The sequence below is a fragment of the Rhincodon typus genome, chromosome 7 (genome assembly GCF_021869965.1).
Source record: "Rhincodon typus isolate 14 chromosome 7, sRhiTyp1.1, whole genome shotgun sequence".
NCBI lineage: Eukaryota > Metazoa > Chordata > Chondrichthyes > Orectolobiformes > Rhincodontidae > Rhincodon > Rhincodon typus.
This window is the reverse complement of record NC_063338.1, coordinates 25,926,405-25,950,275: the sequence shown is the minus strand read 5'-3', so window position 1 is coordinate 25,950,275 and position 23,871 is coordinate 25,926,405. Positions and strand designations below refer to the sequence as shown.

General features: G+C 39.7%; 1 protein-coding gene across 5 annotated transcripts in view; it reads right to left on the bottom strand.

Moving 5' to 3' along the window:
* Window positions 1–23,871, bottom strand: part of armc8 (armadillo repeat containing 8) — a 103,036-nt gene that overhangs the window by 24,202 nt on the left and 54,963 nt on the right. For 4 of the 5 annotated variants that reach the window (XM_048598676.1, XM_048598674.1, XM_048598675.1 and 1 more), the window contains 6 exons: window positions 22,193–22,275; window positions 15,930–16,041; window positions 10,561–10,647; window positions 10,061–10,153; window positions 5,165–5,314; window positions 3,076–3,171 (listed from right to left, as the gene is read on the bottom strand). In XM_048598676.1, coding sequence (XP_048454633.1) covers window positions 3,076–3,171; window positions 5,165–5,314; window positions 10,061–10,153; window positions 10,561–10,647; window positions 15,930–16,041; window positions 22,193–22,275 — 621 coding nt within the window. The remainder of the gene's footprint in view (window positions 1–3,075; window positions 3,172–5,164; window positions 5,315–10,060; window positions 10,154–10,560; window positions 10,648–15,929; window positions 16,042–22,192; window positions 22,276–23,871) is intronic. The other variant, XM_048598673.1, reaches the window with a different exon arrangement.

The window sequence follows — 23,871 nt, the reverse complement described above, 5'->3', positions numbered from 1 at the left end:
ACCACCCCACCAACCTCCGGATCCAACGCATCATCCTCCGACACTTCCGCCATCTGCAATCCGACCCCACCACCAAAGACATCTTTCCCTCCCCACCCTTATCTGCTTTCCGGAGGGACCACTCTCTCCGTGACTCCCTTGTCCGCTCCACACTCCCCTCCAGCTCCACCACACCCGGCACTTTTCCCTGCAACCGCAGGAAGTGCTACACCTGTCCCCATACCTCCTCCCTCACCCCCATCCCAGGCCCCCAGAAGACTTTCCACATCAAGCAGATGTTCACCTGCACATCTGCCAATGTGGTATACTGCATTCGCTGTACCCGGTGTGGCTTCCTCTACATCGGGGAAACCAAGCGGAGGCTCGGGGACCACTTTGCAGAACACCTACGCTGGGTTCGCAATAAACAACTGCACCTCCCAGTCGCGAACCATTTCAACTCCCCCTCCCATTCCTCAGACGATATGTCCATCCTGGGCCTCCTGCAGTGCCACAACGATGCCACCCGAAGGTTGCAGGAACAGCAACTCATATTCCGCTTGGGAACCCTGCAGCCCAGTGGTATCAATGTGGATTTCACAAGTTTCAAAATCTCTCCTCCCCCTACCGCATCCCAAAACCAGTCCAGCTCGTCCCTGCCTCCCTAACCTGTTCTTCCTCCCACCTATCCCCTACTCCCACCTCAAGCTGCACCCCCATCTCCTCCCGACTAACCTCATCCTGCCCCCTTGACCTGTCCGTCCTCCCTGGACTGACCTATCCCCTCCCTAACTCCCCACCTACACTCACCTTTACTGGCTCCATCCCCGCCTCTTCGACCTGTTTGTTTCTTCTCCACCTATCCTCTCCTCTATCCATCTTCTATCCACCTCCCACTCTCTCCCTATTTATTTCAGAACCCCCTTCCCCTTCCCCTTTTCTGATGCAGGGTCTAGGCCGGAAACGTCAGCCTTTCTGCTCCTATGATGCTGCTTGGCCTGCTGTGTTCATCCAGCCTTGCACCTTGTTGTCTCGGATTCTCCAGCATCTGCAGTTCCTACTACCTCTGATTCAATTTCAACCCTAGCCCATGGAAGCAGTTTACTTCTAAAATTTCCAAATAAGTTAATTTTCTGCAAACAAAAATAAATCTAAGTGAAGTGTCAATACTATCCTTGCTGCAACATCTGTTTGATCAACTTGTCTTTGATGTTTTTCATCATCCTCCTTCAAATATGGCACAGGGTGCTGACATTAACCTGACATAACTTTTCAGTTACAATTCTTTGAAGCCAAATTGGAGCAGAATTGTTGCACCAAAATCTAGTTTGACCTAGCGCACTCAGTACCATCATGAATGCATGTGATAAATTTCAGAACTCTGCATGTGTTTTGCAAATGCTCTCGTGTTTTGCAAATGCTGTTGTACATATTGTGTTAAGAGCAATGATTATCAAGCCTGTAATTTCTATTGGTGTGCTACAGGAGCAGGAACAGTGTAAATTCAGATACATCTCAAATTCTATTTGCTCATTTCTGAAAGGCAATTATTTACCCTCACATTTGCAGCATATCTCTAATACTATTTTTGAAATAATTATCTTCTCTCTCTGAACTTGCTGCATTCCATTCTCTCAGGTCCATATGACCTTGTTATCAAATCTACTGAGTAGGATGGTGCTGTTGTCCTCTGGCGTGTTGACCCCTACCTGGCAGAAGCAGACTGCTAACTCTCAGACACCTCCTCCCATCTCTCCCTGATCACGATCCCATAACTGAACATCAGGGTAGTTTCCAAGACTATTAATGACCTCATGTGCTCTGGAGTTCTCCCTTCCACAGCCACTCACCTCACAATCCCCCAGTGATCTAATGCCTGACTCTTAATTGACTAAGAGCAAGATGGAGATATTTTATACTAAAGTGTCACATGTCATGATGTCATCTAGCTGTCTTAAAGGTACAAGAGTCATTCTGAGACCTGTGCAATAACACAGAAAGGATTAATTATTTAAATTAAAAATAACAGATAAAACACTAGGTTTTGAAGTTGTGTAAGGAGTTCTTTTTAACAGTAAACTGCTCCTTGTCTTCCTACTGTTTTGACTGTGTAGCGTCGACACAAACGTTATAACCTGTGACCAAAAATCAATAATCACCACATCCAGCTCACAAATACAACCATCAACATGTATATTTGTGTTTAGAATTCAGGCCAAGCAGGCTGTATGTCTTGCCCAAGTTGTACCATCAACTGTTGCCACTTACTGTTGAGGAAGAAAGGAATGGCAGATTTGTCATTTGTTTTAGATTTCATTTCCACATCAGATTGCCAGATATTAATTTCAAGGTGCACCACATTTCAATAACTGCTTTTAATGTTTCCTCTGAATCAGCAACAGGGAAGCACTCAACATAAATAAATGCTGACAAAGGGAGGCCAGAGAATTAAAAAGCGACTAAGAATGTAGTACTGATGTAGTAATTTAAACACAAGCATGAAACAAATTTTGAGAAGCAACACTTGTTAATTGTTCTAGTATGGATATTAAAGATCTCATCAATTAGGTCCAAGAGTAACCTGAGCAGAACAGATTCCTGAAAACATATTATTAACTGTCAGTAAAAGCAACATTCAGTGTCCTGCCATTGACTCCTAATTAACTACAGAACCATAGTCTAGAAAAGACAACCTCACTTCTACAAATGTATTTCACTTATGGGGCAGCATGGGGGCTCAGTGGTCAGCACTGCTGCCTCACAGCGCCAGGAATCTGGGTTTGATTCCACCCTCAGGCGAATGTCTGCGTGGAGTTTGCACATTCTCCCCGAGTCTGCGTGGGTTTCTGCCGAGTGCTCCAGCTTCCTCCCACAATTCGAAGATTGGCCGTGCTAAATTGCACAGTGTCCACGGACTTGTAGGCTAGGTTAATTAGCCATGGGAAATGCAGTATTACAAAGATTGGTAGGTCTGGGTGAAATGTTCTTCAGAGGGTCAATGTGAACTCAACGGGTTGAATGGCCTTCTTCCACACTATAGAAATTCTTACGAAAAAAAAGTTTAACATAAATAATTCCAAGAAAAGTGAAGCTTACCTGTTCTTTAACTTCAATATTATGCTCCCCTTCAAGGATGAGGGTCACTGCTTGCATTATCTGTTTTCCATGCGTATTCATTATCTGGTCTATGTGCTAACAATGAAACACAGCCTCATTATATTCTGAAAGTTAAACTGAGCGAGCTTTTCTTCAATGTTTAATTAATTTACATAACAACTCCAAATAAGTACGATACAAATCAATGGGTGTACACAGTAGACAATATTAAACCTGCAAAAGTTTATAGATGCTGCAGTAAATTCTAAGATATAACCTTGAACCAAAATTATTCCTTCCAAAAACTTTTGCTCTTGTAAATAAAATTGAATCTGGAATTTTTCATTTTCAATTGCAGATGCTGGCGAATTGAATTGAAAAAAAAAGAAGAATGATAAAACAAAGTTTCTTTTGTTTGTTTATGGAATATGAGCTTCACCAGCTGGGTCAGCATTTATTGCCCATTCCTAGTCGCCCTTGAGAAAACAGTGGTAAGTTGCCTTCTTGAACTGCTATAGTCCATGTGCTGTAGCTGGACCCACAGCACAATTAGGGAGGGAGTTCCAGGATCTTGACTCAACAACAATACTCAAAGAACGGCAATATATTTCTAAGTCAGGACTAAGAGTGGCTTGGAGGTGAACATGTGAGTGGGGTTTTCCCATGTTCCTGCTGTGCTTATCCTTCTCGATGGAAGCTCCATAAGCATTCAGGTAAGACTCCTACAAAATCAACTTTGATTAGATACGGTGCCTGGATGGCCAAAACACCCCGCCTGACAGGTCCTGCTCTGAATTCAGGGAAGGACAAAGTCGAGGCTTCAAAGATATTCTGAAACTCCCCTTGAAGCAATGTTGTGTCCACTTGTATGCTATCATCCACAGTAAAAATACATGGGAAAGAGTGGACAGACTTGGAATTAAAGGAGGAAGTTCCAGTGGAAATGTTAGCACCAGAGTAGGATTGATGGGATGCTAGCCATCTTCTGAAATGCAGTTTCTATGATTTTACTATAACGTTCTGAATTATTAGATCTCGCTAATGTAACTTCTGCAATCTCTGAATAATATGAACGTAATTATTCAAAGGCAAGGCCCACATCTATAAATGTTAATCTTTTTAATGTACTGAAATCAGGTTTTGCATGGGTACCTTACCAACTATTGTTGCTATACTATTTTGTACACAAGACTGGAATCCCAATCACTTGCAATGTGCTTTTCTAAGCTGTCACTGTGCTCCTCTTTATGACGGCTTATCAATTTTGACTGTATTCTAGGTGATGAGCGTAGGATGCAAGAATTAATGCTTCCTACCAGTTGAGTTAAATGTTCCTCAGCAGTTCCTTCTAAGCTTAAGGAATTTCATAACACTATTGGTGAAAGTCTGCGTATTAAATTGCATGCCTGCCCTCTTAAGGTGAGACAATTATGGTAGAAGGCATCTCAAATGAGAAAAGAGCAAAGAGAAGAAAAATGCTGAAATAAAATTTGCTTCTCACACATCTTCAAGTGAGAAATGGTTAGTTGTGAAATTCAAAAGAGCATATCAAACCACTTTTATACATCAAGTAATAGCAAAAATAACATTTCACACACACACAAGTCAAAAACTCTCCAGAACCAAAGAACAGCACTTCTCCTGGAAATACTATCAATAGTAAATATATAATTTCTATCCACACCGATATACATAAGGCTATCTGCAAATATATACAGGGTAATGTCTTGCAGCCTCATCTAACAACCAAAAAGGTTCCGTTTATTGTTGTACTTCAGGGAAGCACTCTAAAACTGAAAACTGAGTATTTGCATAAGACAATTTGATAAATGTTGTGAAGTATTACACACACATATATAACCAAGTTTAAATCTTTAAACAGATATTGACCATGAGCCTGAAATGCATAATCTTGTACAATTAATCTCTGATTGATTTTAGTTCTTCATTCACATTTACACATTTGTTCACACAAACCTCTGGTCTTAAAGGTAAAGGCCATTTTAGCAGCTTGATATCACAGTACTCCGGATTGGAGAGAGATTTGCTAGAATAGTAAAGTCTTGATGCTCAAATTACAAATACATACAGGTCTAGTGGAAAGGAGGTTCCTAAGGAGTCCCAGAGTCTTCATTAGTACATTCACATCTGAATCCGAGAGCAATCTGAAGAGTTGTTCTGTACTCAGACCTCGCAAAATATCTGTTTTTATCTTCTGATCAGCTTGAAAAGCCATATTCTACAAAAAAAATTGCACGATTTAAACTGCATTTTTTTGCAATCTACTTCTCAAAATTCATGTGCCATATATTTTACACAACATGTTTTTTAAACTTTAAGATTTGTCTTTGAAATACCTATAGTATTTGAAAACGTACATAAGAGAAATGCGTAGGCAATGTGCAATGGCAAAAAAAAACAAGGAAACCCATATGAGGTATACACAATATATGCTTTCACAAGTTGCAAAACTAGAGTTCAAAATATTCTTTTTAAAAAAGCTGATAATCAACTTATACGTCAGATGGCAGATAACCAAAAGTTAAATTATACTATGTTTCACACAAGTTTTATTTCACAACTTTTGCAATATTCAGTAAGAAGGGTATTAAACACAGTGACTAAGTGGTGTCAAATATTTTTTCTGCAAAATATGACATATGAAAAATGTTTAAATTACTATTAGCTCCAGTAAAATGAATGCACGGCTGAGCCATCTACAAAAAATTTCAGTATTCTCTTACTTATAGTAATTGAAATAAAGCTAAACAGAAAAACAATGATTGAATCCTTATTTGTCAGTACAAGTCTGATTTCCAAACAGGGCTACAAAGTCTTGCCATGCACCTTGCCACACTGTTCTCATAAAATTACAATGAAGCAAAAAGTAAGTTTTAGCTGCCCAGAACCCTTGGCTCTGGCCTACCGTAAGCACTCCCACTAACAACTGTAGAGTAGTACTCCAAAGAAATAATCACATTTGTCAAACACACTACCTCTCAGTGTGGATTATCCAATCAATTTGAATTTCCACCTTTATTTCCCAAATTTTATTACAGATTCTATTCTCTAAATTAAAGTACATAACATTTACAACTTTACACTCATAACCAACTTGATCATGGTCGCAGAGTTTTTAAAATATTTAATATATTTAACAGGTTAGTCTCAAAGCGGTCACAGTAATGGAAAGTGGAATTTAACCCTGATAAGTGAGAGGTGATGCACTTTGAAAGAAGAAACGAGACAAGGGAATACTCAATGAATAGCAGGATACCCTGAAGCTCAGAGGAATAGAGGGATATTGGAGTGCGTGTCCACAGAACCCCAAAAGCAGCAAAACAGGTTAATAGGGTAGTTAAGTAGGCATATGGGACACTTGCCTTCATCGGTAATGGCATAGATTATTTAGTATTGTCACATGTACCAAGATACAGTGAAAAGTATTGTTTTGCGTGCAAACCAGGCAAATCATACCTTACATGAGTACATCAATACAAAGAGTAATACAACAGAATGCAGAATATAGTATTGCTGCTACAGAGGAGGTGCAGAGAAAGATCAACTGTAATTTTTGAGAGGGCTGTTCATAAGTCTGATAACAGGGAGGAAGAAGCTGTTCTTGAATCTGTTGACACGTGTTTTCAAACTTTTGTATCTTCTGCCCGAAGGAAGAAGGTGGAACAGAGTATAACTGGGTGGGAGGGGTCTTTGATTATGTTAGCTGCCTTCCCGGGGCAGCGGGAAATGTAGACGGAGTCAGTGAAAGGAAAGCTGGTTTTCGTGACAGACTAGGCTGCGTTCACAACTTCTCTAATTTCTTGTGGTCTTGTGCAGAGCACTTGCCATACCAAGCTGTGATGCATCTGGACAGGATGTTTTCTATGGTGCATCTATGAAAATTAGTAAGTGTCATTGTGGACATGCCGAATTTCCTTAGGCTTCTGAAGAAGTAGAGACATTGGTGTGCTTTCTTGACCGCAAGATCATAAGAGCAGGGAGGTTATGTTGGACATGTACAAAACTTTGTTTATTCCACGTCTGGAATGCTGTGTGCAGTTCAGGTCTGTACAATATGAAGGTGATTGTACAGGAGGGACCACAGAGAGGATTCACCAGGAGGTGCAGCAGTTTAGCTATGAAGAAAGGCTGGATAAATTCAGGTTGTTTGCTTTAAAGCAGAGAAGACTGAGGGAGGAGATATTGGAACATGTAAGATTATGAGGTGTATGAATAAGTTGGATAGAACACAGCTGTCCCCTTAGTTGAAGGGTCAATACCAAAGGGGCATAATTTTAAGGTGAAAGGCAGCAAGTTTCAAGGAAAAGCTTTTTCAGTCAGAGGGTGGTGGAATCTGGAATGCACTCATAGGGTAGGTGCGGCAGGAAACCAATGTTGTAACATTCAAGGGTATGGGTCAAGTGTTGGAAAGTGGGACTACTGTAAATTTACAGTAGTTTTTGTTGGTATAGACTCGATGGGCCAAAAGTTGTCTCTTCTGTACTGTACAATTCTAAGGTACTATTATGGAGGTAAGAAGAATGAACCAAACCCTTTCAAGTCAAAATAAAAACCAAAAGAACTGCGGGATGCTGTAAATCAGGAACAAAAACAAAGTTACTGGAAAAGCTCAGCAGGTCTGGCAGCATCTGTGAAGGAAAAAGAACAGAGTTAACGTTTCAGGTCCGGTGACCCTTCCTCAGGACTTGAGGAAGGGTCACCGGACCCGAAACATTAACTCTGTTTTCTCCTTCCCAGATGCTGCCAGACCTGCTGAGCTTTTCCTTCCAAAGTCAGTCACGCAGGGTGACACTCTTGAGAATGTACAATGGCAAAAACTGGAAAATTAAAATATTTCATTTCCAATTATGGTCATTCCACACCTAAATAAATGAGTATGCTGAAGAAATAGCACTTCAACCAAGTTCATATAGTCATAGCAGGTTAAAATGACAGCAGCACAGCTTGGAGTGAGGTCACTTTAACACAGAAGAGTTGCAAAGCTCATAATTATCTCCAACTCAAGTTATGAAAGCTGGATTATATACATCATCTTATTTTTGATTTTTTAAAAAGGTGACAACACTTATCGGGGCATAAAATAGAATAATGCAAGTTAGGCCTGTTTTTGAATTGCAATGGAATTCTTATCAGAAGGAAAAATCTCAGTAACCTACATTCGATGATACATTACCTAGCCAAATTCTGATCTTCAAACTTATATATTGATAAAGAAATAAATAAATCCAACTAATATCATCCGGTTACATAATTTACATAAAGCTATGCTATTTTAATTGCTTATATTTGTATTCTGGTTTACATTTCTTGTCATGATACTTGAGATTGAATCCAGCCTAAAGCAACATACTCATTCTTACTTTCTTCCTGTCCAAAAAAAAAGTATCAACACAATATGACAGAAGAAAATACGTGTTACTCCAAGCACTACTCCCAGCCAACAGGTTACAGCGCTGCCTGCATTCTGAAAACGGTCTGTGTATTGAACCAACTCACACTAAGCACCAATAAATATGAATGCAGAGGAAAGGAAAACAGAAAAGAGAAAAATAAGCAAATATTACTTTCTGATGTATTTAATATCAAATTATTTTGCCAATCTCTACATACAGATTGTCATCATTATCCAAATCTGACTATATCCCCATTAACATTTCAATCAAACCTGTCTGAAGGAGTGCAGCAAGAGAGAGATCTGGAATTCACATGTCCTGCCACCTTCAAAGGCTTAGACAAGTTGTTAAAACTGATAAAAGGCATTCAGGATAACTCATTTTATAAATAGAAGCATAGCATACCTAAGTAAAAAGTTAGGTTATATCTTCATAAGTTGCCACTTAGAACTGGAGCACAAACTATGTCCAATGGTGGGAATCACAATTTAGGAAGGATGGAGAGAGTGCACAGAAATAATACGAAGGATAATATCTTCAATTACGTGAAGATTCAGGCAAGGTTTCATAGATGTGTTCAAAACTATAATAAGCTCCACCAAAACTCAAGAAGCTCAACATCACCAAGGACAAAACAGCCTACTTGACTGGCAAATTATCCACCAACTTAAACACTCTCTCTTTCCACCACAGCCACAATGTGCATCACATACAAATGCGCAGCAGTAACTTATCAAGGCTTCTTTAGCACATTCTGAACACGTGGCTTTTCACACCTAGAATAACAGGGGGAGTACACCAAATTTTCTTACTCGGAAACAGACCACTGTCCCTTCATCGTCACTGTGTCAAAATCCTAGGGATCCATACCTAATACACTGTACCTACACAACATGGACTGTAGTGCCTCAAGGCGGCAGTTCATCATCACTTTTCAATTAGGGATGTGGTATAAATTCTAGTCTTACCAATGATGTCCACATCCCATTAGTGCATAAGAAATCTTCAGCACAAGTCTTTGATGAAGTTTTTAAATGGAATAGGTTGATCCCCTCTAGGGAATTAATGGGAAAGGATACAAGTAAAACAAATTCAGTAGACTAGTATGAATAGAGAGTGTTAAGTATTTTAATCTAATAGTCACACAACTGCCTTTTGGTAGCATGTAGGCACTAAGCTGTTAAATGCTGACCCTGTTCTGAAAAGACATCAAAGAGAAGGGTAATTTTCTATGATACTGCCAATTAATCTTCATATTGTTCATTGGAAAATAATTTCACATACAGAAAAATCTCACAATCTCCTACATAAATTCTCAAATAATTTCTCTAGTAGTGCAGAAACTGTTTCTGAATCTACTATTGTTTTACAGAAAGTCAACTTTGCAACAATTATATTGCAAAAACACAGTCAAGCCACAGAGCAAAATACATCCAGATATCTCTACAACTAAAGAATAGTGGCAGGCATTTAAAATGTTCTTGAACCATTATATAAATAGCATTAGGTTGTAAGAACTAAATGATTTGAAGTGCACCAATGTGATTAGCCATTTTATGAAAAGCTCTTACCATTAAAGCCCATATCCCATTAACTCGGAGGGCTGGATTGTCACTCTGAGTCAAGTTGCACAACAGCTCTACAGCTCCTGACTCCAAGATAGGCTGTAATATTGAAGATCACATAACAGTTTTTTAAGGAGGAATTTTGCTAGCTCCTCTCAAAAGTTCTGGTATATAAAAAAAGACATGTTTATTCTGATGAAAAGTATGTATCATCTTGACACTCACCACTTCAGGCTAACTCACTAACAACTTTAGCTTATGATGGTCTTTGATTTAACTTTTTGCATTGTTTATTTCAGTGGCAGTTTAAAAAACAAACAGCATGGTCTGACATTTTAAGAGAACATGATTTTAAATCTTAGGTTTCAAGATATATGACCTGATTAATATATCAAATGAATTACTGAAAAGCTACTTTAGCAGTCACCAGTTATCATTCAGATGCATTTAATACTTAAAATGAACAGCAATGGTAGTTATATGTCCATTCATTTGATAATATGTACCTCTTTGCTTGGAGAGAATTCAAGCAGAAGATTGCACAGTGTTGATGACGCTACCACAAGAACCTCATCGGGAGCATTTTGTAACAACTGGAAGATAAAGATATAAGGAACAAAGTCTTCAACTGCTTTGTTTGTTTCAACATATTTTACCAAACAGAACATTCCTGTGGGAATTGGCTACGTTATGATATACACTGTACTTCAAAAGCACTTAATTGGTTGTGAAGCACTTCTCTGCATTAAATGTCTTCTGCTACATGTCCAGCAACCTGGCCTCTAGAATTCTAACTGCCCTGCTCACAATTTACAATAATTCCAGGTTTCATGACACATGGCAGTTTTAAAAAAAAATGTCTGTACACCATGACCTTGGAGAACCAATTATAAAGCTTTTAGAGTCTAATAATTAATCGTTTAGCACTACTCTGTACCCAGCTCCCACAATCCCTTATAACAACATGTCTTTTGGAAGTCCAAATATACATGAGCCTTATGACCCTCATCAACCTCTTTGTTAATGCTCCAATAAACTCAGTCAAGTTTCTTGAACATAATTTGTTTTTAACAGATCTGTTCTGTCATTCCTTAATCAATCCATATTTGTCCAAGTCTATCATTATAAAAAGCATTTTTTTTCTGAGCCAGAAGAAGATACAATTCAAAAGGTCCTGTTCAAAAGTTCCACCTGCCCTGAAGGTGTGTCATTACATTTCCAAACAGGTTGATTACAAATACTTCCCACAAATTAAATTGACTAGCCTATAGATGCTGAGTTTATCCTTAAGCCTTTTTGAAAAAGGGCATAACAAGTCAAATTCTCCAGTCCTTTGACACAAACCTAACGTCTGAGGAGGTTTCGATGATTATGGCCATTAAGTCTGCAATTTCTAGCCTTACTTCACTGGGCATCCTTGGATGTGTCCATCTGGTCCTGATGATATATCAATTTTAATTACAGCCAGCTTTCCCATTTTTCAATTTCAAGGCCACCCCCACCCAGCACATCAATATTTGTGCCCTTTCACGGTGGCCTCAGCAGCACCTTCTTCCTTGGCCAGTAAGAATGTTCAATTGTAATTATGAAGTCAGCACATTCTTAAAAACTTGGTTATACCTCATTCAAAAAGGAGTAACTTCTACCAAGGAATTTTGTTTGCAACAAGACTAACAGCATGACAGTGAAATGTTTTGTCAATTCATAGACTGGAAGTAAGATAGCAACTGGAGGGTGGGGGACATCTACAGTGTACTCTACGAGGAAACACAAACTCTCTGACAGAAATTTCTGGATTTTCACATTACTCATTGCCATGCTGATTCTCAAAGTATCTATGTGTTTGAATACAGCAATTACAGTGGAAGCTGACTGTTACACCATAATTCACCATAAAATGCAGGCTATAGATTTTCATACCTACTAAAGAACAAAAAGAAGTGCATCTAGACTTCCTAATCAATTGAATGAGTTATTTCTTCTTTTAATTTCAAGCACGAATTTAACTATGTTGATGAATTGAATTAAGAAAACGTGCTAGCTATGCAATAATTGAGGCCATTTACAAATATAGTGAAAGTTGCACTCGTCAAATTGCATTACATATTGCAATGGGTCCCTGAGTCCAATTTGTGTGCCAGTGTAGGATATTTAAAACATTTCCTAACTGCATAGATGTTTATATTCCTAATATTGCTCACTAATTCAAACTGTTCAGAGCTTGAAATGAATGATAAAAGTTTGCCAAATTAATAGACACTATATTGAGGAACGAGCTTTAAAATTTGAATTTTGCATTTGTCAAAGGTTATCAAAATGTTGACAATGCCAGAGCACAAGCTAGGCACAGCCACAATGCCAAAGAGCATCCTAACTAACATTTTCTGATTTATGAATTGAGCTGGTTTCACAATTTAACAATGAAATATTAGCAGTTCAGAAAACTGTAAAAGTTTTGCTGAGCTGACATTTTTTAAAGATATCACAGCAGTGGTAGCATCCTGCTGAGTCATGGATATTAGACTGCAGTAAAAATTGTTCACAGTTGCTGACAGATCCCCACACTTAATTCAGTTAAATTAATAAAGCTGGGATTTTGGAGTCAATAGCAAAATAATGCTACTCAAAAAAGCTGCACAGAGAGGTCTGGTGATATTTGTGAATTTTACCTTCTTCACTGTTAAGTTGAATCTAGCATCAAAACAATCAGCAAACATCCAGCAATAATGATGTGGTCTAGCAAGCTAAGCAGCATCTGAGAAGTATTCTCACAGGCAGCAACCAGAAAGTAAAATTCACTGATAATCTTCCAATTTTCATTAATTTTAAAAAGCAAAATAAATTATTGGGATTTGCAGATTGCTGAAAATAAAACTATGATCTTTTAAATCATCAATTAGAATAAACATTATGGAAAACATAGGCATTAGACAAATATTGAAACAGATTTTCCAGGGTCAGAGAGGTTCTTCAACAGTATTATGACTCAGATGATGATTAAAAATCCAAATACAATTCATTAATAAGGCATAACCTTTCATGATTTCAACACACAAAAGCTAAAAATCTCATCAGTCAATGACTTCTAATTAGATGCCATTTGAAGAAACCTCATCTGAGCACCCAATGGAGAAATGTAAAATCAATTAAAGCAACTTTCTAGAATTCCACATTTAATTGAGCACATGCAGACTCTAGAAGTTGTTGCCAGTTACAGAGGACAAATGATGATGAATGTTGACAGTTTCAGTTTTAGAGGACTAACAATGGTGAATGCTGGCAGCTTTCCCTCCATTACTTAAAATATGGGTCACTATAATGCAGCTTTTAAATCAGTCAACTTTTCCCCGTTTCAACCTCACTTTGATCTGCAATGACATTTAATAGTCTGGTTGCTAACATGATGAAAGAATTCAAAGGTCTTCTACAGGACCTTAACAGTAAACAGACGGAGGAGTAGTTGGGATGATTTGGGGATTGAATGTCTTCTTTTAGAATATAAAGACACAAATTTAACTATGTTGAAGAAGTCAAATTATGAAAAGGTGCTCTAAAATGGACCCCTATTGGTGGTAGCAGAAAACATGGTTGAGGCACTAAATAAGCATTTGTTTGACTGTCAATCAATGAAGGACTTTCCTAAAGTGGTGGTAAACAAGGGTATTGCTGGGAGATTGGAGTATGTAAAAATACATACTAGACAGGCTGGTAAGATTAAACGTGGAGAAGCCACCTATTTAGATGGAGTGCATCCAAGGTGCTCAGGGAATCAAGGGTAGAAATTGTATTGTTACTGGCCACAATCATCTTTAGATACACGAGTAGCTGCTGCGGTTGGTTCGCTTGCTGAACTGGTTTATTAGATCGTAACCACAGCATCCACAACCCGAGCTACAAATCTACTTAAGAACCTTAGATACATGAGTAGCACTACCGGGCTGCAGAATTTAAAATTTCACATTTTTCAAAACATTACTTCACTTATTTTCAACAAAAGGAAAAGGATAAATTTAGCAATTACAAGTCCGTTAGCTTAACATCAACGGTGTACAAACATTTTAACAATCATTCAGATGAAAATGGCAGTCCCATTGACATGTCCTGCTTGACTAATTTTAACCAGGTAGTGATGAGATAACAAAGAGTGGATAAGTGTAATGCTTGATGAAATATTAGGACTGATAGAGAAAAGTTAAGCTTGGATAAAAAGGACAGTACTGGGATATGTACAAAATTAATGAAAGGATAGTAAGACAGTTGTACCAAATGGTTGTTTTTCAGGCTGGAGGGAGGTACATGGTTCACATGGTATTTGGAGGGAGGTACATGGTGTAAGCTTCAGTTCGAGGCCCACTGTCATCTTTGATCTATGTGAATGACTCGGACATTGGCGGAGCACAATTTTAAAATTTGCAGATGACATGAAACAAGCAGGTGTAAAAAAACAGTGAGGTGGATGGCCATGGCCTTGAAGAAAGTGGGAATTGACTGGTGAAATGAGTGAAAACATGACAGAGGAAACTTAACACCATTAAGTGCAAGGTACTACTTTTGGATAGGAAGCATAAAGAGACAAAATAAACTAAATGATACAATTTTGAAGACGTGCAAGAAGAGAGACACTCAGGAATATTTGTGCACAAATCTTTGAAGATGGTAGTGCACGGTTTCAAAGCAATTAGCAGGATTACAAGGAACTTCATAAAACAGAGATATAAAGTACAAAAACATTATGTTAAAACATGGTGTAATGAGACCAATTCTGGACACCACACCATATGAAAGACATGAAGTTTTGAAGATGTTTACTAAAATGCTTCCAAGGATGATGCATTACAGTTATACAGATAGACTGGAGTAGCTGGGGTTGCTCTCCTTACAGCAGTGAAGGCTAAAAACAAATTTGATGTATTTTCAAAATTTTGAAAGTTTTACATCTGGAAATAGAGGAACTTTTCAGTGGTTCAATGATCGATAATCACAGCATATAGGTATGAAGTAATTAACAAAACAATCAGAAATGGAATGAAAGTTTTTTTTTTACACAAGGAGTGACTGGGATTTGAAATACACTGCCTGATTGAGTGGTAAATACAGATTTCATACTAGCCTTCAAAGGGGATTGCATAAATACTTGCTGCAGAAATACATTCTAGAATATCAAGAATTAGCAGAAAAGTAGGACTAATTACAATGCTTTTCAAAACAGTAGGTGCAGGTTTGATGGATTGAATACTTCTTTTTGTGTTGAAATACTCCACATTTCCTAGGATGATAATGAAAGTTAGTGATAGTTATATGCAGGCACAACCCAGACTCTCTTCAGCTATCAACTTGATTATACAATTATAGCTGATTCATATGCCTTATATTCATTTTATTTATAGTGTAAAATTACAGACCAGCAAACTAAGTATGCAACTGTATAATTTTCAACCTGCTATGTTAAAGTTACTGCCTTTTAATTTGAACCATGTCTTTTTAATGTAGAACAATTAAGTATGACCATTATATCTTTAGGTATGATGTACATATATCCACTGCAGAATTGCAAGTTAATGAAAGAAACATTTGTGCTCAGGTCGATATCATTTACATTTTATTGGGTATCCCAAGTACAAGCCTGTTGAAACGATCAGTAGTGCACTTGGCATATGACTTACTTAGTGCACCAGTGACTTTTCTGGTCACAGGCTGAGTGGTATTACATACATAAGTGATTTAATTTCCAATACAACTTTATACCTCTCCAATTAGTGATAACAACCAAATTAACTTCCTAACAGCTTGAGCTCTATTGAGAGATAAAATATTTTTAAATTATTCTGGAATTACAATTTAATTAAAGCTCCTTAAAATGTATGCCATTACCTACCTTCATTAGTGGTTTCCACACTGTATGATCTTGAAAACTTGTCCGGAGTTGTTGTACTGATCTGGACAGGCTATGCAAACACCTATGAACGGAAATCAGGAAAGATACAAATCTTTTAAAAAAAAACAGAATTAAAATGAATGTGAATGGAATGTTTGGTTATCCCTAAACAATGCAAGAATAAACAGTGTTCAAACATTAGTGACCAGTAACTGAGCAGATTAATTAAGCCTAACGCCAACAATATCTGAAGGAATAAATCAGGTAATTCTAATCTAAGAACTGCATCAAAGAAATTTTACAATATATTCAGAATTGTAGCAGAGGACAAAAGCTAGGTAGAAGAACTGCACGTTTACTTTAAATCTTCAGTTTGCAGAAGGGAGATATAATTCATGAGAATTTACAAAAAACTAAAGATTAATGTAGAGAAGAACTCTAATTAATTTAAAGCATACAAATTGATGAGATAAACCGATGAAATCACATAAAATCATGAGACCTTGATAGCAACTATGAATATTTAACGTAGGAGACAAATAAACTGGGATGCAGTCTTTGTAAACCCATAAAGCTCACTGAATTTAGGGACAGTAAGATAGAGCTGAAAGTAACATTTAAAAAAAGATAAGAAACCAAGTAATCACAGACAAATGAGATTAATATCAGTAGTAGGAAAATTTAAGAATACAATTAAGTGGAGTAAAAGTACTCTTCAAAAAGTGATTTTGGAAAAGTTGGAGCATGTCAATCAGAGTTCCTTGTCACAGAAGACAAATAAGTGATACATACATTGATTTAAGATTCCTCTCACTAGCTAAAATTGAAGCATGTGGAATTGAGTGGGAAATTGGTTGGAAGGTGAAAGTGGACAGTTATGATATAAGGCATAGCAATGATGATCGTTAATACTCCCACCTAAAGATCTATATTAGCTCTCAGCTCTTCATAATTTTGGATTTGGAGACAGACTATAGATTTGCAAAAATAGCAAACACTGTAAATTATGAAGATAGTACAAAATTACAAAAGAAGCTAAATGAATGCGCAGATGCAATTTAACAAAAAGTGAGGTAGCACACTTAGAACTAAGACTGTCAGATATGCTCGAGTAATTGGAAAACACTGGAGCAGTTATGCAAAGTTTTAGGGATCCAGGTACACAAATCATTCAAAGTTTGCATATAAGTAAAAATAGCAATCAAAAAGGCAAATATGATACAGGCTTTATCAGAAGCAATAAAGAACACAAATAGAAATATGTATTACTTCAATTATACAGCTTGTCAGTGAGACAAAACCCAACAACAATTCACCAGGAAAATACCTGGGAGGTTAACAAAAAACGTTATGATGAGAAATTTAGTAGACATTGGGATTTTACTTAATAGATGAGGAGTTAGTGATTATTTGAAACACCTTAGTCAGATAATGAAGACAAATTTATGGGAAATCTACAACAAAAGAACACATTACTAGAACTCCAGTTGAAAGCAAATCCAGGAATGATTTTTCCTTATTGTCCTATGATGAAGTCAACCAATATACTCAAAGTATGTCTCAAGAGAAACAAAGAAAAGGCAGCTAGATGGGACTAAAGAGAATCACTAGAGTTAACAGAGATGATGGGTTGAATGGCCTACATCAATGTCACATCTGTTCTTGCATTCAAAACTAAGATTGCCTATTGAAAAGATAAATTCTAAAGGATTAGTGCCAAAAATCAAGCCATCCAACTGCGTTTTAAGCAGATTACAAGAAAAATGAAGGAGGCTGTTCAGTCCAACTATCAACAAAATCGCTATTACAGTAGTAAAAATTTTCTTAAGTAAACCAACATCAGTATAAAATCTGTCTTTCATTAATTATTTGTCTCATGTTACTATCAAAATGCAACTTGAGAATTTACTATTTCTTTACAATTACTATGCTGGCTTAACTCAAGAAGTCTCCTCCCAATCGCCTCATTCTAAGTCTTCGAGTCATACAGCCCAAAAAGCAGAACCTTTGGTCCAACTAGTGCTTACCAAAGATAATTCCAAACGAAACTAGTCCCACCTCAGGTTGAACAGCTGAATTTTTTTTGTCTTTTCTCATAAATCAGTATTCTATGCCTGGGACGAATCTCTGCCATCTCAGATCAGTCCCTTAACCAAGGACTTGTTTAGTAAATCTGTCATTTATCAAAAGAATACAGGAAATTCAAGCCTACCACCATTCAACGAGATCATCTCCCCCAAGACTGATCTGCCCCCAAGCCTCAACTATTCTTTTGTGCCTGCTCAGCTAGTTATCAACTCCCTAATATTTCAAAAATCTTCTCTTTAAATATTTTCAGTAATCTAGCCTCCACTACTCTCTGGGATAGAGAATTCAAGATGTTCACTGCCCTCTGGAGTAGGAATTCCTTTGCATCTCAATTTTAAATGAGTGTCCCCTTATTCTGTAACTATGTCCCCTGGTTTGAGATTCCTCCACTCATGTCAACCTCTTTTCAACATCTATCCTCTCAACCTCTTCAGAATCTTGTATTTTTCAATAAAATCATCTTTCAATCTTCTAAACTCTAATAAAAAAAACCTAACCTGTTTAGTGTTCTTGTTAAACCAACCCCTTCATCCCAGCGATCACGTCCTGAATCTCTTCTGAACGGCCACCAGTGGAGACAGCAGCACCCAGCCCTGCCGAGTCTTCACCATCCCCCCAGACCTACCCCTTACTGAGGACGAACGGTCAGTCCTCAGTAAAGGGCTCACCTTTGTCCCCCTCCACCCACAGATCAACGAATACCGCTCACGCTTGGACATAGAGCAGTTTTTCCGCCGCCTCCGCCTCCACGCTTACTTCTTTAACCGTGAACCTAACCCTCCCTCTACTGACCCCTTCTCCCGCTTCCAACACACCCCCTCCTCCTGGACACCACCCCAAGGCCTCCTACCCTCCCTCGACCTCTTCATCTCCAACTGCCGTCGAGACATCAATCGCCTCAACCTCTCCACCCCTCTCACCCACTCCAACCTCTCCCCCGCAGAACGTGCAGCCCTCCGCTCCCTCCGCTCCAATCCCAACCTCACCATAAAACCCGCGGACAAGGGAGGTGCAGTTGTAGTATGGCGCACTGACCTCTACATCGCCGAGGCCGGACGCCAACTCTCCGACACCTCCTCCTACCGCCCCCTTGATCATGACCCCACCCCTGAGCACCAAACCATCATCTCGCAAACCATCCACAACCTCATCACCTCAGGTGACCTCCCACCCACGGCCTCCAACCTCATCGTTCCCCAACCTCGCACTGCCCGCTTCTATCTCCTTCCCAAAATCCACAAACCTGAATGCCCTGGTCGACCCATTGTCTCCGCCTGCTCCTGCCCCACCGAACTGATCTCCAACTATCTAGACTCCATTTTCTCCCCCTTGGTCCAGGAACTCCCTACCTATGTCCTTGACACCACCCACGCCCTCCACCTCCTCCAGAACTTCCAATTCCCCGGTCCCCAACACCTCATCTTTACCATGGACGTCCAGTCCCTCTACACCTGCATTCCCCATGCAGATGGCCTTAAGGCCCTCCGCTTCTTCCTGTCCCGCAGGCCCGACCAGTCCCCCTCCACTGACACCCTCATCCGCTTAGCCGAACTCGTCCTCACACTCAACAACTTCTCTTTCAATTCCTCCCACTTCCTACAGACAAAGGGGGTAGCCATGGGTACCCGCATGGGCCCAAGCTACGCCTGCCTCTTTGTAGGTTACGTGGAACAATCCCTCTTCCGTACCTACACCGGCCCTAAACCCCACCTCTTCCTCCGTTACATTGATGACTGTATCGGTGCCGCCTCGTGCTCCCACGAGGAGCTCGAACAGTTCATACACTTCACTAACACCTTCCACCCCAACCTTAAATTTACCTGGACCATCTCTAACACCTCTCTCCCCTTCCTGGACCTCTCTGTCTCCATATCGGGCAACCACCTCGAAACCGATATTCATTTCAAGCCCACCGACTCCCACAGCTACCTAGAATACTCCTCCTCCCACCCACCTTCCTGCAAAAATGCTATCCCCTATTCCCAATTCCTTCGCCTCCGCCGCATCTGCTCCCAGGATGAGGCATTCCACTCCCGTACATCTCAGTTGTCCTCGTTTTTCAAGGACCGTAACTTCCCCTCCTCGGTGGTCGAGAACGCCCTCAACCGTGTCTCCCACATCTCCCGCACCTCATCCCTCACACCCCGTCCACGCAATAAAAACCAAAAAAGAATCCCCCTCGTCCTCACGTACCACCCCACCAACCTCCGGATCCAACGCATCATCCTCCGACACTTCCGCCATCTGCAATCCGACCCCACCACCAAAGACATCTTTCCCTCCCCACCTTTATCTGCTTTCCGGAGGGACAACTCTCTCCGTGACTCCCTTGTCCGCTCCACACTCCCCTCCAGCTCCACCACACCCGGCACTTTTCCCTGCAACCGCAGGAAGTGCTACACCTGCCCCCATACCTCCTCCCTCACCCCCATCCCAGGCCCCAAGAAGACTTTCCACATCAAGCAGATGTTCACCTGCACATCTGCTAATGTGGTATACTGCATCCGCTGTACCCGGTGTGGCTTCCTCTACATCGGGGAAACCAAGCGGAGACTCGGGGACCGCTTTGCAGAACACTTACGCTCGGTTCGCAACAAACAACTGCACCTCCCAGTCGCGAACCATTTCAACTCCCCCTCCCATTCCTCAGACGACATGTCCATCCTGGGCCTCCTGCAGTGCCACAACGATGCCACCCGAAGGTTGCAGGAACAGCAACTCATATTCCGCTTGGGAACCCTGCAACCCAATGGTATCAATGTGGATTTCACAAGTTTCAAAATCTCCCCTCCCCCCACCGCATCCCAAAACCAGTCCAACTCGTCCCTGCCTCCCTAACCTGTTCTTCCTCCCACCTATCCCCTCCTCCCACCCCAAGCCGCACCTCCATCTCCTACCGACCAACCTCATCCCGCCCCCTTGACCTGTCCGTCCTCCCTGGACTGACCTATCCCCTTCCTAACTCCCTACCTACACTCACCTTTACTGGCCCCATCCCCGCCTCTTCGACCTGTTTGTTTCCTCTCCACCTATCCTCTCCTCTATCCCTCTTCTATCCGCCTCCCACTCTCTCCCTATTTATTTCAAAACCCCCTTCCACTCCCCCTTTTCTGATGAAGGGTCTAGGCCCGAAACGTCAGCCTCTCTGCTCCTATGATGCTGCTTGGCCTGCTGTGTTCATCCAGCCCTGCACCTTGTTGTCTCAGTGCCAGTATTCGCTTTTTTTAAAATTCGGGGAGCAAAACTGTACACAGTACGCCAGGTGTGACCTCACTAACAGCCTACACAGTTATGACAAGACTTCCTGTTTTAAACTCCCAACTCCCTAACAATAAAGGCCAAAATTCCATTGCCTTCTTAATTACTTGGTGTACCTGCATGCTAGATTTTTGCGTTTCATGTACAAGAACACCCAGGTCCCCCTGCACTGCACTTTTTGGAATCTCTCTCCACTTAAATAATAGTCTTGACTTTTGATTCTTGCCACCAAAACGCATGACCTCATACTTTCAAAGACCATGTCCAAGACTACAACTCAAAACAATCTTGTGGACAAAATCAAGCCACACTCCAAGGATATAATTTTACATGGCTGCGCATAACACAAAAATCAATATCAAATTGGAATTCGCCTAACTAGTTATACTCATTAAAATGCATTTTGGAATAATTTACTAATTCAATTAGTCCCAGATCAATAGGTTGGCTGGATTTAATTTCTGGAAAAAATTACATTTCAACCATGAAGTTGCCCTCCAGGCACTTGAGAAGTTGAAAGCATAACCAGAAAATGATCAGACCAACTTTTATTATAATTAGTTCTTTAATATGGTCATTCTTTCGCAAAACTAGAATCTACTTTTTATCTGCAACGTAACTAATAATTTGAAATTGACAATGCATAAGCATTATGGTGCAGTAGAATTTTATCAAAAGAAGTGGTTAAAGAACACTCTAATTCTTCAAAATACATACATAAACTTCAAGTTCATAGCTAATCATAACCTAGCCAGTTGTTCTCTTTCATTCTATATTTTCTTTGTAAAGTGCTATGGCAGTACTTAATAAGATGATTAAATATTCAACGTCTGCTGAGCCAATACAACATGAGTCACTACTTTTATTTTAGGATTTATCAAATTGTATTTCAGACAGGAAAGATCAGGAGTCCATACCTGACAGCAGCTAACCGCACCTTGATACTAGACTCAGCTAAGCCAGTCACAATTCGATCCATCATATTTTCAGTCTCAATAATCTATAACAAAAAGATAACAAACAGTAGCATAAGCAATCAACAGGGTTTGCTACTTCACAAATTCACTGAAACGTAATTAAATCAAGTCTTTGCAATTTACAAGGTGTATTATTTTATTTGGGTCTTAATAAAAAGCATACAAAATATTCAAACAGCTTTCACAAACATAGCAATTTCTCAACACACTCATTACAACATCAAGATACAATAAATGTTGCAGTCAAAACATACAAGTTTGAAAGAATAGAAGATAAGCAATCTATATTAACCTATTAGTCACAAATTGGGGTCAAGTTGGTTTCCATTTTCTATTACCCAACACCATGACTCTACATTTTATCATCCACAAAAGAAATCTCAACAGAGTAATAAAGTTTACAAGCAAATAAAAAGCCACCCATGCAACAATCGTTCCTGAAATGAACTGGTCTTGTCAGAAAGTCCCATGCAGTGATCATCTCTTGGGTTTGGTAACTCAGCCAATCTAAGAAATAGAGATCATCAAACGTATCATCTTGATTGGCACTGTCTGTATTCTAAACCCTTTCAAAACAGTAAAGGATTAAGTTTTTATAATCTTTTAAAAGTGATTTTTTCACATAGAATCCCTACAGTGTGGAAACAGGCCCTTCGGCCCAACAAGTCCACACCGACCCTTGGAGCATCCCATCCAGACCCATCCCCCTATAACCTACATACCCCTGAACAACTACGGGCAATTTAGCATGGCCAATCCACCTAGCCTGCACATCTTTGGACTGTGGGAGGAAACCCACGCAGACACAGGGAGAATGTGCAAACTCCGCACAGACAGTCGCCCGAGGCTGGAATCGAACCCGGGTCCCTGGCACTGTGAGGCTGCAATGTTAACCACTGAGCCACCGTGCCGCCCCCAAATGATGATTAAAAATTGACTACTAAGTGACAAATTGTGAACAGATATTTCTTAGATTTGGTTACTTTGGTTTCTCCTTATCAATATCTCTAGTCAAAAGATGAAACAAAACAAAAATAAGTTGTTGGATTGACCTCTTTCTGTACTTCCTTACTTCATACATGGAAATAAACATGGATGAAGTAAAGTGGAAATCGATCTTGGTCAATTTGTAGACATATAAAAGGCTTATAAAATCTTTTCTTCCAGTCTTTGATTAAACCTCTCAAATTAGATTTTCATCCTGGCCACAGCACTGAAATAGCTTCCATCAAAATCAAAACCGACGTCCTGTGACTGTAATTGTCATGCATTATTGCTTTCCATCCTCCTTGACCTGTCTGCAGCCTTTGATACAGTTACCACACTGCCTTCATCCAACTTCTCTTCTCCATTATCCAGCTGCCTTCACCAAATTCCACACATATTTGTCACATTACCTTCTGAAATAGTTGTTCAAACAATTCTATGCTGTTACCTCTGGGTTGCGCCATAATCTATCTTCAATCCTCTCCTAATTCACAACCCAGCCATCCCTTATCAACATTACCACTTCTCAAACTCTCTATTGTCTCTGATTTGTCATTCTGTTTGTCTAATATTCAATGCTGGATGAGCAGAAATTACGCTCAAAAAAATATTCAGAAACAGAAACTACAGGC